This window comes from Entamoeba nuttalli (genome assembly GCF_000257125.1).
Source record: "Entamoeba nuttalli P19 unplaced genomic scaffold asmbl_4739, whole genome shotgun sequence".
Lineage (NCBI taxonomy): Eukaryota > Evosea > Mastigamoebida > Endamoebidae > Entamoeba > Entamoeba nuttalli.
Window position 1 is genome coordinate 1 of NW_008577010.1, and position 15,187 is coordinate 15,187.

The 15,187-nt window shown below is 25.0% G+C and overlaps 10 protein-coding genes across 10 annotated transcripts; 4 read left to right on the forward strand and 6 right to left on the reverse strand.

The window, feature by feature from the left end:
• Positions 1-190: 190 nt before the first annotated feature.
• ENU1_111500 (hypothetical protein) lies at positions 191-1,702 on the forward strand (the record flags this gene model as incomplete). The annotated part of the gene is made up of 1 exon (XM_008859558.1): positions 191-1,702. One exon carries the CDS (start codon positions 191-193, stop codon positions 1,700-1,702), a length of 1,512 nt encoding a protein of 503 aa, XP_008857780.1.
• Positions 1,703-1,726: 24 nt separating this feature from the next.
• On the reverse strand, positions 1,727-2,152 carry ENU1_111510 (zinc finger domain containing protein; the record flags this gene model as incomplete). Its single annotated transcript, XM_008859559.1, has 1 exon — positions 1,727-2,152. The coding sequence occupies one exon, from the start codon at positions 2,150-2,152 to the stop codon at positions 1,727-1,729; it is 426 nt and encodes a 141-aa protein (XP_008857781.1).
• Positions 2,153-2,661: 509 nt separating this feature from the next.
• Positions 2,662-6,174, reverse strand: ENU1_111520 (protein kinase domain containing protein; the record flags this gene model as incomplete). Its single annotated transcript, XM_008859560.1, has 1 exon — positions 2,662-6,174. One exon carries the CDS (start codon positions 6,172-6,174, stop codon positions 2,662-2,664), a length of 3,513 nt encoding a protein of 1,170 aa, XP_008857782.1.
• A 201-nt stretch (positions 6,175-6,375) lies between these two features.
• On the reverse strand, positions 6,376-6,966 carry ENU1_111530 (hypothetical protein; the record flags this gene model as incomplete). The annotated part of the gene is made up of 1 exon (XM_008859561.1): positions 6,376-6,966. The coding sequence occupies one exon, from the start codon at positions 6,964-6,966 to the stop codon at positions 6,376-6,378; it is 591 nt and encodes a 196-aa protein (XP_008857783.1).
• A 1,268-nt stretch (positions 6,967-8,234) lies between these two features.
• On the reverse strand, positions 8,235-8,807 carry ENU1_111540 (hypothetical protein; the record flags this gene model as incomplete). The annotated part of the gene is made up of 1 exon (XM_008859562.1): positions 8,235-8,807. One exon carries the CDS (start codon positions 8,805-8,807, stop codon positions 8,235-8,237), a length of 573 nt encoding a protein of 190 aa, XP_008857784.1.
• A 330-nt stretch (positions 8,808-9,137) lies between these two features.
• ENU1_111550 (hypothetical protein) lies at positions 9,138-10,940 on the forward strand (the record flags this gene model as incomplete). The annotated part of the gene is made up of 1 exon (XM_008859563.1): positions 9,138-10,940. The coding sequence occupies one exon, from the start codon at positions 9,138-9,140 to the stop codon at positions 10,938-10,940; it is 1,803 nt and encodes a 600-aa protein (XP_008857785.1).
• A 978-nt stretch (positions 10,941-11,918) lies between these two features.
• On the reverse strand, positions 11,919-12,125 carry ENU1_111560 (hypothetical protein; the record flags this gene model as incomplete). The annotated part of the gene is made up of 1 exon (XM_008859564.1): positions 11,919-12,125. The coding sequence occupies one exon, from the start codon at positions 12,123-12,125 to the stop codon at positions 11,919-11,921; it is 207 nt and encodes a 68-aa protein (XP_008857786.1).
• Positions 12,126-12,262: 137 nt separating this feature from the next.
• Positions 12,263-12,787, forward strand: ENU1_111570 (TFIID subunit, putative; the record flags this gene model as incomplete). Its single annotated transcript, XM_008859565.1, has 1 exon — positions 12,263-12,787. One exon carries the CDS (start codon positions 12,263-12,265, stop codon positions 12,785-12,787), a length of 525 nt encoding a protein of 174 aa, XP_008857787.1.
• A 164-nt stretch (positions 12,788-12,951) lies between these two features.
• Positions 12,952-13,992, forward strand: ENU1_111580 (hypothetical protein; the record flags this gene model as incomplete). Its single annotated transcript, XM_008859566.1, has 1 exon — positions 12,952-13,992. The coding sequence occupies one exon, from the start codon at positions 12,952-12,954 to the stop codon at positions 13,990-13,992; it is 1,041 nt and encodes a 346-aa protein (XP_008857788.1).
• Positions 13,993-14,146: 154 nt separating this feature from the next.
• On the reverse strand, positions 14,147-15,014 carry ENU1_111590 (copine, putative; the record flags this gene model as incomplete). The annotated part of the gene is made up of 2 exons (XM_008859567.1): positions 14,147-14,319; positions 14,366-15,014. The coding sequence occupies 2 exons, from the start codon at positions 15,012-15,014 to the stop codon at positions 14,147-14,149; spliced, it is 822 nt and encodes a 273-aa protein (XP_008857789.1).
• Positions 15,015-15,187: the final 173 nt, after the last annotated feature.

The window sequence follows — 15,187 nt, forward strand, 5'->3', positions numbered from 1 at the left end:
ATCTGTCTTCTTTTTCACTCTTCTTCTTCTCTTTGTTTTTTTTTAATCTAATTCTTGTTGTTTTCATTTTAAAATTTGTTTTTTGTTTTTTTTTCACAAAACAGTTTAAAGAATTTAAAATAGGAATAAAACCGAGATATTTTATGGTTAGTATTAAATTTTTCATCTAGAAAGATCTATTAAATTAGTTATGATTATTGTGTTATTGAGTTTAATTAATTTAGTGCTTGGTCAAGTGACAGGTTGTATGACAAGATGGTATACAGCCATTAGTGATAATATTGGAAGTTCGAATGGAATGGTAGCAAGTCAAGTAATAAGAAATCCAGATTGCTTTAATCAAATAAATGAATATAAAAGACTTGTTGCAGGACATTTAACAAATATGGAATGTTATATTTATGAAAAACACCTAACTAAACAAATTTCTGATTATAATTCTAGTAGATGTGGTCAATGTTTGGAAATTACAGGACCTACTCAAAGACCATTTGTATGTATGATAGCAGGAACGTTTAAAACAAAACCAAACCACAATTTAACAGAGTCTGATTTAGAAAGAATTGTATTTGTAAATGATGATAATTATAATTATATTGCAACCATTGTACATGCATCTGCGAACCATGCAACTCAAGTAACTGTAAGAGCTATTTCTTGTCCATTTCAGTACAATCCATCACTTGTAATAATTGGTGAAGATTTATTGAGAAAAGACATGGTAAAAGTTCAAGTGATTAATTCTAATACAATTCATAAGTATCTCATCTATGAAAATAAACAATATAGAATGAATAATGAAGATGGAACTTATTCACTTCCATTATTCACTGATAAAACAATAAAATTAATTTCATGGAATGACCGACAGATTGTTTTTAAGAACGTTAGTACAATAAACAATTCTTCATATTTTACTGGTGAGACACAATTTACTGAATTGGATAGGTCAAATCGTTGTAAATTTATCCCACAAAATCAAACATTTGGTCCAATAGTTTCAGCAATGGATAATTCCCCAATTAATAGATATTTTACATGGACTCCAACACTTCTTTATTCGAATGAAACAAAAAAAGTATTTAACATCTTTGGAACCAATCAATTAGTATTTGATAATAATTTAAAAAATGCGTTATTTTCTTTTACATATCCTTCTGTTATGAAACTTACAGAAATATTTAAAGTATTTGTTCTGTATTTTAAATTTAATTCAAAGGAAAACATATTAATTAATTCATTTAAACTTGTAATTGAAGATTTTAATGATAAACTTGGTATTACTCAACAAACTATTTGTTCATTAGACCAAATGAAAATAACAACACTTGAAAATGAAATGAAAATTGAAGTTTCTTTAAATTCACAACAATGTGAAGGATTTGTTAGTGGTATTCAAATGAACATAACAACAGGACCAACAACCAACTTAGTTTTAAAAGAATCTCAATTCAGTTATCAAGATACTTATAATGAAGTGAATCAATGTGGGTTTGAAACGTTATATTGTAATACAATGGAATGTACTCCTGAAGGCAAGTTTAGTAGAGGATGTGAACCAAATTGTGGGTCATGTGTTGTTGGGTATCAATGCAATTCTCTAGGAAAATGTGTGAAAAAACAACCAAAAAATACAAGAAATAGTGAGAATATTATACCAATTACTATGTCTCTATTTATTGTAATAGCCTTTGTATTCTAATTGAATTCAGGTGTATCATTAATTTTAATTCATCCATAGAAGAAGTATAAAAATGGATACAACAAATATAATTCCAAGAACAAACCATCTTGGAATAGTAAATAATTGTCTTTCTTGTTCAATTGTCATAGATGGACTTGAATCAAGGTTGAATAAATTTAAAAAATGAGTGAAAAGTGTTTCTTCACTTGTCTCATAATGTTGAGCCGGTAGTTGGTTAATATTATCTAGACCTTCATTCGAGTTATTCATTTTATTATTAATTGGGGCATTAGTACCATCTTCATTAAATATTGAAACTAATGAGTCTAACGTTATTGGATTACCACAAAAAGGACAATATCCAGGTACCTTATCTTCAATACATTTCCAACAAAAGGTATGACCACATTGTGTGATAATAGGTTGTTTAGGTTCATTATAACATATTAAACATTGTAATTCAGACATACTGTTATAAATTTTTTTTAGTTCTTATTTAACAATTCATATTAATAATATAAAATATAAAATTTATTCCTTCAAAAAAAAAATATAAAAATCATATATTCAGTTTATTAAGAAAGAAGAGTAATTAATTCAATTTTAGTATTATCAAAAAGAGGTGACTAATCTTTTATTTCAATAACCAAAATATTCAATGATAATGTGTTATGTAGTAAACAACATTATTTCTATTCAAAGCTATAAAAGTTGATTAATAAAAAACTTCTCAAGACTATAAATTATTGTTATTGAGGAAATAATTTGTTAAAACAACTTTAATGTTAGAAAGTATTTATTAAATGATAATACAATTAATATCTTTAGATAAAAAAAAGAACCATTAAAGTATGTTTGTTTATTAACTTAACTTACTCAAAGTGAAAATAATGTGATATTAAAAAGAAAAATATTTTCATTCATTAAATTTTTGATACTTTTAAAATAATCATAAAAACATGAGCAGGAATATTAAATTAAAGTACTATTTCTTGATCGCTAAATGAATCATGAGAAGAATTGCTTTTACTTTGTTCAGGGTTGATAAAAACAACTGAATTTCTTTTATCAAATGAGTTTTGAACACTTGATTGATTTTGAGACGGAGATACATTTAAGTGCATTTGTTTTATTATTCCATCAATTAAATGAAGAATTTCATCAAAGTGAGGTCTGTCTTTTGGATTATGTTTCCATGACTGTTCAATAATAGTTTTAATTAAACAATCTTGTGGTAGTTCTATTCGTTTACCACTTCCAACAAATTTTAAAATTGATTCTGAGTCTGGGAATTTCTCTGGATCATATGGATCTCTACCTAACCAAATTTCGGTACAACAAATAGCAAATGAAAAAACATCTGATTTTAATGTCATATCTTGTTCTCCAGTATTTAGTTCTGGTGCCATATACATTGGAGTACCAATATTTTGAATTCCTGTTTTACCTAATGATTCAATAAATGAACGTGAAGTTCCAAAATCTGTAACTTTACATACAACAGGGTCAAAAGGATTCTTTGAATAGACTAAAACATTGTCAGTTTTTAAATCACGATGAGTGATATCGTTTTGATGAAGATAATCCATACCAGATGCAATGTCATGACAAAATCTTAATTTTAATTCAACAGACATTGAATTGGTCTTAATATATCTTCTTAATGAACCTAATGGACAAAATTCAGTTACTAATGCTAATGTGTCTGAACTTGTTACACTTCCAATGAAATTAATAATAAATGGACATCGAATCTTTTCTAATAATTCAACTTCTTGAAGGAAATTAGGTAATAAATCATTTAAATCAAATAAATCAGTTTTCATAACTTTAACTGCAACATCAACTCCTCTCCATTCTGCTCTATAAACAATACCAAATGTACCTGAACCAATAGGAGGATGATGTAAATGTATTTCTTCATAATCTAATTTAGTAGATAAAGTAGATTCTGCTTGAAGAGGGAGATACAAATGGAATTTACGTATTCTGTCAGTACGATGTTTTTTTGATGACTTAGAAGATTGTTGAGATTGTTGAGATTGTTCATGTGAAGAATTTTTATCAGACCCTCCTGAGTTATTACTTATGTTTGATAAAGAAGAGAAAGACCTTCTTGGTTCTCCTTGTTGTTGAGAATTTTCAGAGACATGAGATGAATTTTGAGAGAGTTGATCTAACATTTCTGGATTTTCCTTTTTAATATTCTTTAAAATTGAATTTAATTGACCAAATCTAATAGTAACTGGAACACGTTCATTAATAACAGTTGTACATTTTAAACATACCATTGCTTGAATATCAACACTTTGATATTGCCTTAATGATCCAGTAACAGGTTTAAATGTTATATCATATTTAAGATATTCTCCTGCATGGAATGTATAATGAAGAACTTCTTTCCAATTATTTGTAATAGTAAAAGTATATGAATATACTTCTCCTACTTCAACTCTTTCTTCTTGGAAATCAATTGAAGGTGGATCAATTGTAAAATATGGGTTTGCTGACTTAATATCAATAAATTGTGAGTTTTCTTTATTAAATGGAATAATTGTTGTTTCAAAGAAAGGCAAAGCTCCTTCCATTTCTTTTAATTCCTTTTTAATGTTAGAAGTAACTCTCCAATGAACAACACCACTAATACATCCAATCAATATTAAAAATATCCAATAAGTTATTAAAATTCTACCAGCAAAATCTGCTACTACAAATCCATGACTTTCATCTTTACAATTCTTTGAATTATAGCTATACCAATCTTCTTGACATTCACATTCATAACATCCATCTCCATTGTCACACTCTTCTCCTTCATCTAATTTTCCATTTCCACATTTAGTTGATAAACAATATTCACGTGCTTTTTCATATTTAATATATCCTTCTTGGCAGAAACAATGGTCACATCCTTTTCCTCCATCACATTCTTCATTTTGATCTATAACTCCATTATTACATGTTGGTGGAGAGCATTTAGTTGTTCCATTGATAGTAATTGGTATAAACCCAAAATAACATTTACAAGTTGCTGCACAATGACTATCTTCTTGAGCAGATAAATCACATTCTTCACCATCATCAAGTTTACCATTCCCACATAATGAACATCCACCATTATCTACATATCCATCTTCACAAATACAAACACCATTATTATTACAAAATCCATGTTCTCCACATCCAAGTGGACAAACAGTTTTAAATGTAATATTAATAATTCCAATATTATTTTCATCTATTGAAACAAAAATAAAATAATTCTTTGTAGGTTCTAATTGAACAACCATTCGAGCTAATTTAGAATTTTCACAATTTGAGGCAACATAACGAGAACAAGTTGCTTTGTTTGATGAACATGAAAAATCTGTTAATGACTCATCTTGATTTACTTCAATAAGTTGAATAGAAACACTATAATTTAAAGAACTATTACAAGTATCTATCATAATAACATCATCTGATCCTTTAAGTTTAAACCATTGTCCTCGTAAAATTTTTGATACACAAACAGAGTTTGAATTAACTGAATATTCATAATTTAATTCAAAAGTGTATTGTAATTGAAGTTCATTCCAATTTAGTTGTTTATAATAAGTACTACAAGGATGAGCAATAGATGTAAAAAGCATTTTAAACCAATTAGTAATACCTTGACCATATGGTAAATGAATATGAAGATATCTTACTTCATCACTATTTACATAAACAACCATTCTAGGAGAACGTATATAAGCACTTATATCATTATTAGCATCAAGACAATAATTGTGATGTGAAACTGAATTTCCAGATGCACAATTCTTTTGTTCACTTATAGCAAAATCATTTCCAATAACTTTCTTTTGTTGTTCAGCAAATTCAATTTCTTCTGAGGTATAATGTTTATCTGTTTCTGCTACAATCCATCCACCTACTGTTGATCTTAAAGCAATCCATGCACCAAATACATAAGGTTTATCTTGAGAAGCATAAGGAGTACATCTATTGATTTGAATAGGAAAGTACATTCCAGGAGCATCCAAAGTTATTGTTTGATGTTCAGATGTCATCGTAACATTTCTATATGAAGTTGGTGTATCTTGCATTTCAAACCATTCTTTACATCCCCAAATACGTTTTGTTAAATTAGAACATTTTCCAATAGTTTCATAAACATAATTTTCTTTACAATTTGAACAGTCTTCATTAAAACCTGATGATTCAGAACATGAGACACATACATCTGGTGCTATACATCCTCCAATACATGCACTTCCATACATACATTGCATAATACATTTTCCTTTTCCATTAGAAGTAAACCCATTATTACAATAACATTGTTTATTACATCCATCACTTCCATCACACTCTTCACTAAATGAATCCCAAATACCATCACCACAAGTTCCAGTTTGTTTAAAATCATCTATTGTTGAAGAAGGAATTACAAATGATGATGATAGAATAATAAGTAACGAGAGTAATATCAGAAGTATTATTCTCATAACTTCTTGTTTAAGTAATTAACAGATTAAATCTCTGATAAAATAAAATGATTAAAAACGAAAAGAAGGTTTTAGATAGAAATAACATTTTTTATTTCAATGAATCTTTACAAAACATTTCTTTTTTAATAATAAAAATTAATAATAAAATAAATACAATTAAAAAAATCCTATAGACAGAGCCAATAATAACTTATTGACTCATTCTCTAATATAAGAACAGAAAATATTTCTAATTGTCTTATCATTAAGACTAATAATAGCATGATACTCTTCAGCAATTGTTTTATTTAAATAATCATTTATTAATTGTCCCTTTTCCATTAAATCATCGACATCCAAAATATATTCTCCATGTAAATAAACTCTCTGAATTCTATCAATTCTAAGACTTTTTTCTGTTTTTCTAGAAAGACGAGCATCAAAGAAATAACCCATTTCTAAACATAAATCATAAAGAATATTAATAACAAAAATCTTTTTATTCTTTTCAAATCTTCTAAAAGCAGTTTGTTTATTCATTCCTTTACGACATTCTTCTTCATATAATGGTCTACAAAAATGATCTGCTAATTTCATTACTTCAATTTCTTCATTATTAATTTTAATAGTTTTAACTTTAGGCATACAATGTCTAACAATGGTTTGTTTTCTTGGTTTTTTAATAATAAATTGACAAAATGGATTAAGAAGTCCAATAAGAAGAGCTTGTTGCATAGTTTCATAATTTTGAAGTTTTCTTTTATTAACAATATATTTTGGAGTTTCGGGTACTTGTTGTTCAATAGACATGTAGTAGATGTATATATTTTTTTAAATTAAATAGGTTTAAATAATTGTAGTAAATATTTTCTCTTTAGTATTAATTTTCCTTTTTACCCCTATTTTTTAATACAACGACAGTATCTTTTTTTCAGTCATGCAGTTAGAAATCATTTTTCTTTTTTTTTCTTATTTTTTTCAAAAAAGGAGTTTGTTTCAACTCTCTCAAATACAAAACTTATTTTCTTCTTCTATTTTCTATTTTAACAATATTTATGTTGATCGTTAATTCTTTGTTTAACTATTTTTAATTAAGAAGAAATTAACTACCTGATAACTCTATAACTATTATTTTCTTTTCTACCAAGAGTTTTTCCTATTTTTTATCCTTGAAATTGAACTATCAAATTAATGTCAATGTCTATATTTAGAATATTTATTTTAGTTAACAATATTTTAAGTATCATTTATTTACAGGTTTTTTAATTTCATAAATAAATAAGATAAATCAAGTCTTATAAATTAAAAAAACCATTTTTGATTTGATACCTGTTACTCCTAATCAAAAGAGGAATTTAGAAAGATTGACAAGTAAAATGTTAATAGAATCAAGAACGAATATTTGAACTATTTTCAAACCAAAAAGATTAAAATACATTATTTTATTGTTGTGACAATGTTTTCATTTAGGACATACCATTTAAGGAAGTTTTATAAAATAATAATATATCTAAAAACTAACATGGTATTATGTCACTTTGTTTGAAACATTTTTCCTTTAGATAAAATAAATTATCAGATTAAATTTCTATTCATTCTCTAACTAACCATTTATTATTTTTCTATTAAACATGACAATTGTTCTCAACTTATCTCTTATTGATGATAATCAATTTTATTAACACTTTACTTATGATAAAGTTTGAATTATTATTTATTTTATTTTCACTTGCATGTTGAAAGATATTTAATTATGATTTATACTTTGGAATATTATTTTAAATGGAATGAATAAAAATATCATAAAATGTGTTTTATTCAATAGTATTTCATGTAATAAATCAACAATTATCTTAACAACAAAAACTGTTTTATTAATAAAAATAATCAAAATAGGAAGAGAGTAGATGGTTTTTATCTGAAGTAGATATTTAATATTAACTACTCAAATTTTAATATTAATTATAAAAATTGAAATATGAACTAAAATGCATAACATTAAATTCCATTAGTAGTTAAAATAAAAGATTTATCAAAAAAAAAAAAAAGCTAAAAGTATAAAATCAATGACAAAGTTTTTATAAATAATTTTTTTTAATAAATTGGATAACATTTTTATCTCTTTTTTGTAATGTAAATTCTTTATGAGTAATATTTGTTTTTGAAAATAAATAGTCATTGATAAGTGTTCCTTGAAGACTTATTTCTTTTTCATCAGCGATTAATGTAGAATGATAATAAACTTCTTTAATAAAATCAATTTTAGATTTATTTCCTTTATTTCTCATTTTTGAAGTAAAAATAATAAATCCATATTCAAATAATATATCTATCAACATATCAAATAATATTACTGTTTTTTCATCTTCAAATCTTTTTGTGGCATTTTTCTTTGATAATCCTGATGCAATTACTTTATCATAATATTTATGGCATTCTTTATTTAAATACTCTTCAATTTCAAATTTTTCATTCTTAAAATTTAATATTTTTATATGAAATAATTGTCTTGTGGTACTTGATTTCTTACGGGGTCTCTCATATGTAATAGTACAAAATTGATTAACTAATCCAATAAGATATGACAATTGAATTGCCTTCTTATTTTTGATATATCTTGAATCTAAAGTATGTTTTCTTTTCTTTTCCATTGTTATCTTTTTCTTCGAAGACGTTGCTTCCATATTGTAAATTCTAGTTAATCAATTTTTTATGAAAGGTTTTAAAAATAATTTGAATTTTTAATTTAATATTTTGAATCTGTACTAGAAATGAAACGAGTGATAAAATATGGATGTAAGTCTGCTTGAACTAAAATAGAAGTTTTTTTTATCTCATTCCTTTTTCTATTATTAATATATTTATTATTCATCAACAATCCACGATAATTTTGAAAAGTTAATTTTTTGGAAAATTAGTTAAAAAAAAAATAAAAAAAATATAAAATAAAAACAATAAAAAATAAAAGATTTTGTTTTAAAATGGATATACCATATTTAATGAATATTGCATTATATTTAAAAACCATCAAAGACATTTATTCTTTTTTGTTTATTTCTAAAAAATGTAAAGAAGCACTTAGTAGATTAAAAATTAATCCATTTATTGATGAATTCAATGATATTGAATGTTTTGAAAAAACAATACATTTTATTCTTATTACATTTCCTTCCTTAGAAACCATTTCTGTTCCATATAAATTCTTTAAATTATTTCTTTCTTCACATAATTTTCATAAAAGAATTCAAATTAATTCACCAACAGTATTTGATTCTAATTTATTTATTACTTTAGATGAAAATTATTATAACAAAAATATTTATTCTTCAATTTCTTCAATTAAAAATGGATTTTCATTATTTGAATTAACACTAATGAAGTCATTAGAAAAAATAACAATTGAAAATATTACTTTATTAGAAAGTCTTATTTTACTTCCACATATTCAAGAAATAATAATTATTAATCCTATAAATGATGACATTAATTATTTTAATTCTACTATTAATCAAATGAGAAAAAGTAATATGAATATGCATATTTTATTTAAAATTATTTTAAAAAATACTATTCATTTATCTATTACAAATTATATCATTTTACTTAAATTACAACAATTATGTCGTTTAGAAATTTATGATTTTAGAGATAAATCTATTCAATTTTACACTAATGATTATTGGATACTTCCTTCTTTTATCACTTTACCTGAAATTACTTTCCTTCATTCAAATTATTCTAAATTACTTTTAAAACTTAATCAATATATAAAAACACAACCATTAAATATAAATTCTTTAATAGAAAATAAAGAATTATATGAAATCCTTTCTTTATTAGAAATAAATAATTATTTTATTCTTCCATTTAATTCTTATCAAAATAATTCACTTCATTTTCAAAGTAATTGTCTCAACACTATTCATTTTGTTGGATTAAAAAAAATAAATATTCAACTTCCACAAATTATTACTCTCCAAATAACATTATGTTCTAATATAAATATAACTAATAATTATTGTAAATATTTTATTATAAAATGGAGTCATCATTGTTCATTCAATTCTATTAGTATTAGTCAAGTTAAAATACTTCAATGTCATGATATTTCATTTATTAATAATCAAATTAAACCAATTGAAATAGAGGCAATAAAATTTAATAATTCCTCTTTATCAAATCTTAATTGTTCTTTGTCTTGTATTTCATGTTATTGTCTCACTGTAACAAATTGTTCTCTTTCATATCTTTCACTTTCTGATTGTGTATCTCTTATTATAAATTCAAATATTTTTACTTCTTCATCAACGTGTGTTCCTGTTTCAATTTATAATATTAATTCAAGTACAATTTATCTTCCTGAATCAATCGAATTAAACGCTTCATTATCTTCATTATTATCAATTATTTGTCCTTTAACAGATTTAATTTCAACAGAATTAATTCAATCATCTACTAACTCAGACAATACTGTTCATTTAAATATTAATAACAGAGAACTTAAACTTATAGAACCTTTATTATGTCCAATTTCATTTGATGGTGATATTTCTATTTCAATTTCACATAAAGTAAATAATCCTCTTAATATTATACAATGCTCAAATCTTAAATTATCTTCATTTGGTTACAGAATTAAATCCCTTATAATTAATAAAGTTGGAACCTTGACTGTATCTAATTGTCAAATAGAAAATCTTAAAGCAAATCATATTCAAAAACTAATCCTAACTAATAATTCACAAATACTATCTTCATCTATAACAAAACTTGATCATTTATAATTCATTAGTATTTCTTCTTTTTCTTATTTTGTATTAAAATTCTATAATATTATTATAACCTAAAAATAAACAAGTTAGATGCTTCTAAATCTAAAAAGCTGTTTTTTTCATTCAAAGTTACTTTATAATTATTTGTCTTATAAATACTTTCATTTCATTTGAAAATCTTTCATTTTTATAGAAATTAAGTATAATTCATTTTTTTATTCATGAATTATATTCAAGGTATTTTCTGTGAATATAAAGAGATTTATTATTTATGGTTTTTTTTTCAATATAGAATAAAGGTATTTGTCAAAATATTTAAATTCACCAATGTTATTATTACAACAAAATACTATAATATTTAAATACTAAAATTAAATTATATCATATAAAAATAGACTATAATTTATTATTACAATTATGACATAATAAATAATTAGATATTAAATTTGCTGATTGCTGGTAACACAGATAAATTAATAAAAAAACATTCTCCTCTTCTTTGAAAAAAGAATTTGTTTTTAAGACTCATTTTAAATTCAAAAATAATTAAATTATTGTTACTTTTCTTACTCTTCTTGTTCATTAATTCCATCAAACTTTGAAATATCATCTTCAGTTACTCTAACAATAAATTGAGAAGCTCTGATTAATTCTCCTTTATAAAAAAGATAAACATAAAATAATCCTCCACATAATTCTATCAATCCTCCAAATAAAGTCCAATAATTTAAACAACATAAAACACCACTTCTATATAATTAATATAAATTTACTTTCTTTGAAACTTTAACCAACCAAAAAACAAACAGTAAAAAGAAATATATCTTGAAATAAGGTTCATATAACTTTTGAATAAAAACACCATCCATCTGAACTGGTTTTTCAATGACATAAGTAATTACTGAAGAAACAATGGCTATTCCTCCAATTAACTGATTCCATCCAAACCAACACAACGAGATTAATCCCAAAATTAATTGAACTAAAACATTATATACTTTTGTTAAAATAAACACAAATATCCAACAAACATGGAATGGACGCAAGTGTAACTTTTCTTACAATATCAAGATAATCTGATTTATAATATTCTTCTATATCAATATACTTAGAAAGGAAATTGAAACTTCGAGCACGTATAATCTGATAAAATGTTACTAATCGTTCCCAACGAGTTGGTGGGTCAACAGGTGACATAAACACTAACCATAAAGAAAGTACCACTTTAATAAAGTAAAGAAAAGATCACTTTCCTTTTCTCTCTTTTTCAAATGACTCATCAAAAAAACAAAAACGAAAAAAAAAATAAAATGTTGAATTTAAAGTTCTTCATAATGAGCACTCAAGAAGGTGATGAGGATGATGGAAATCTTGAAGTAAAGTTATCAATTAGAGGAGATGGAGAAAGGTTTCATATTAATATGGAACAACCAATATTATTAAGACTTCCTGAAGATGAAGCAAAAGTGTTGAGAGAACAAATTCGAAGTGGTGATGTTGACTTTAATATTGACATTCCTCAAGGAGAAAATTCGGGTAAATGTACTTTTAATGGAAAAGAATTCTGTGCAACACTTGTTCGTCTTCCTTGTGTTGTTGAAACCCATAAATCATATGATGATGTTGCTTTATATAAAACTGGCGATATTGGACAAGCAATTATAATTCATGAAAAAGATAATATTCCTAAAATCGATGATAGTGGTAGACTCAAATCTGGGCTTACTCCTCCAACTAATAGAATTGTAAATAAATTCCAAAAGCCAATGACTCATGCTGAAAAAGAAAGAATGAAAGAACTACACAAGGAGATTAAGAGTAAAGTAAATGACCTTCCTAAATCAGAAGAAGATAATTAAATTATATTTAATTAATTTTTAGTTTTAGCTTTTTACTTTTTTTATTTATTTTCTAAAATCATAATTATAATAAATTTTATTATTCTAAAGTTATATTAATAAAAGAAAATGGAAAGTCATAAATCATCTCTTTTATTGGATGACCACCTTGTCTAATTAAGGCAATGGAGAATAATACTTTTGAATCACAACCAACAAGTGACAGTCTTGTTGGAGGAGAGAGGAGTAAAGGAGAAGATGAAATTGAAGTTATGAAATTATGGAAAGATAAAGTTGATCATAAAAAGAATTCAGTAGATAAAGAAATTAATGACACAGAAATTGAAGTTGGAATAGAAACTTCCAACAAACCTGAAGAACAAGAACTAGAAGAAGAATCACAAGAACAAAATCGTATTATTAAAAAGTTTGAATTTAAAGTTTATACAAAGAATCAACCTCAGTATTTCAGTCTTCTTAATAAAGAAAAAGAAGAAACAAAACCAAGAAGATCTAATTTTTTAAGTAAAAAAAGTATTGAAATAATTAAACTTCCACCATTTAATGAACTTAAATTACCTAGACTAGATGCATTTTCATCTGATGCTCAAACATGTCTAAATCAAAATATCCAATATCAACAACAACCTTTTTTTGTACAACAACCAGAAATAATTAATAATACCCAAGAGATAATACCTCAAAAAGAAGAATTCTCATTATATCCTACAGTCTCTTTTTCTACTGATACAGAACAATATGATTGTTGTAATTCTTTTATAAATCACAGTGAACAATATCTTCAAGCAGAACAACAATATCATATAAATGATGAATTTTCTAATTCTTTACTAATTCCAAATAAAATTGGAATTAATATAAATGCTAATTATCCATACCAAATATTACAAATGAATAGAGATAGTTCTATTATTCAATCTCAACAAATTCAAAATGAAATTTTAAGTGAACAACAATCTTATTTAGACTTTAATTCTTTGTCTACTTATATTATTGACTTTTGTGCTCAAAATAAAAATATTAGTTTTCAAATTACTGACTCTTATATTAGACTAACTGGTCCTAATAATACTTGTCTTACTTTTAATCAAAATGATCCAATAGATCCTCTCTTACATTTTCAACTTCCTATTGTAAATGGTTTGTTATTTGTGATTTCTATCATTTTAATTTTTATTATTCTTCTCACAATTATTAGATTCTGAACCATTACAATTAGAGTCTTTATCAACAACTCCTATCTCTATTACGGAATTACTATCTTTGTTCTTTCATGTGAATTAATTTAATTTTTTCTTTCTTATTTTTTCTAACTATAAAAGAAAATGCTCTTTTAGTCATTGTAAAAAATAATAAATGTTAATTATCTAAATAACCATGTTCCTTAATAAATGCATATTGATCAGGTATTTCTTGTAATGCTTTAACAGCAAATACTATATCTTGAAGATCAGGGCGAGCAGAAACAACTTCATAGAAATTAACAAATTGAAAGTTATCGAACTTGCTTTCAGTTAAATTATCATCATAATCTACTCTTATTAATTAAGTTGAAGGTAAATAAAATAAAAAACAAACTTTCCATCTTATCAAATGGACCATCTCCAACGCCAATAGCAACAATTGAAAGTGGATAATTAGATGCTTCAATAATAGCTGCTGTAGTATCTTTTTCATTATCAACTTGACCATCACAAATAATTAAAAGAATATGATAAGAATGTGTAGCACGAACAATGTCAATAGCTTTTCTAATTAATGGAGCAAAATTTGTTGGTCCAGACATTTGAACACTTGGTGTTATTTCATTATATCTTCTCAAAACTTCAGCAACTCCAGCACATGGAGCTTCATTAGGCATAAATGAAAATAAACTTTTATTAGTGGTAGTGACATCTCCAAATCCATATGTTGGAATTAATCTATCATCATCAAAAGGTTCTAAAGCACGTCCAATAGCATCAATAACTCTTTGATATGGATTGAAAATAGGATATTGTGGATTAATATAATGTAGACATTGTCCACCAAATGATACTTTTCCTGTCCATGTATTTGATTTAGTATAATCAACACCAATAAGTAAATTGGAACTTTCTAGTCCTGCATTTCTTAATGCTTGTTGAAGTTCTTCCATAGTTGAAAACTGATCAGGGATGCTGTGTTTATTTGATTTTGAAGTAGAAGTAGTTTTCTTGGATGAAGGTTTTGTATTTTGACTTCCCATAATTAATTCAATAACTTATGGTTTAAGAGCTATTGACTTTTATAGTTAAAAGAGACACAAAGAGACAACTCATCTTTTGAACTATAAATTATTATTACATTATATTATTCTTTTTTTAATTATTAAAAAAATGAAATTAAATTATTATTTTGTAAAATTTAAATTAAGCAATT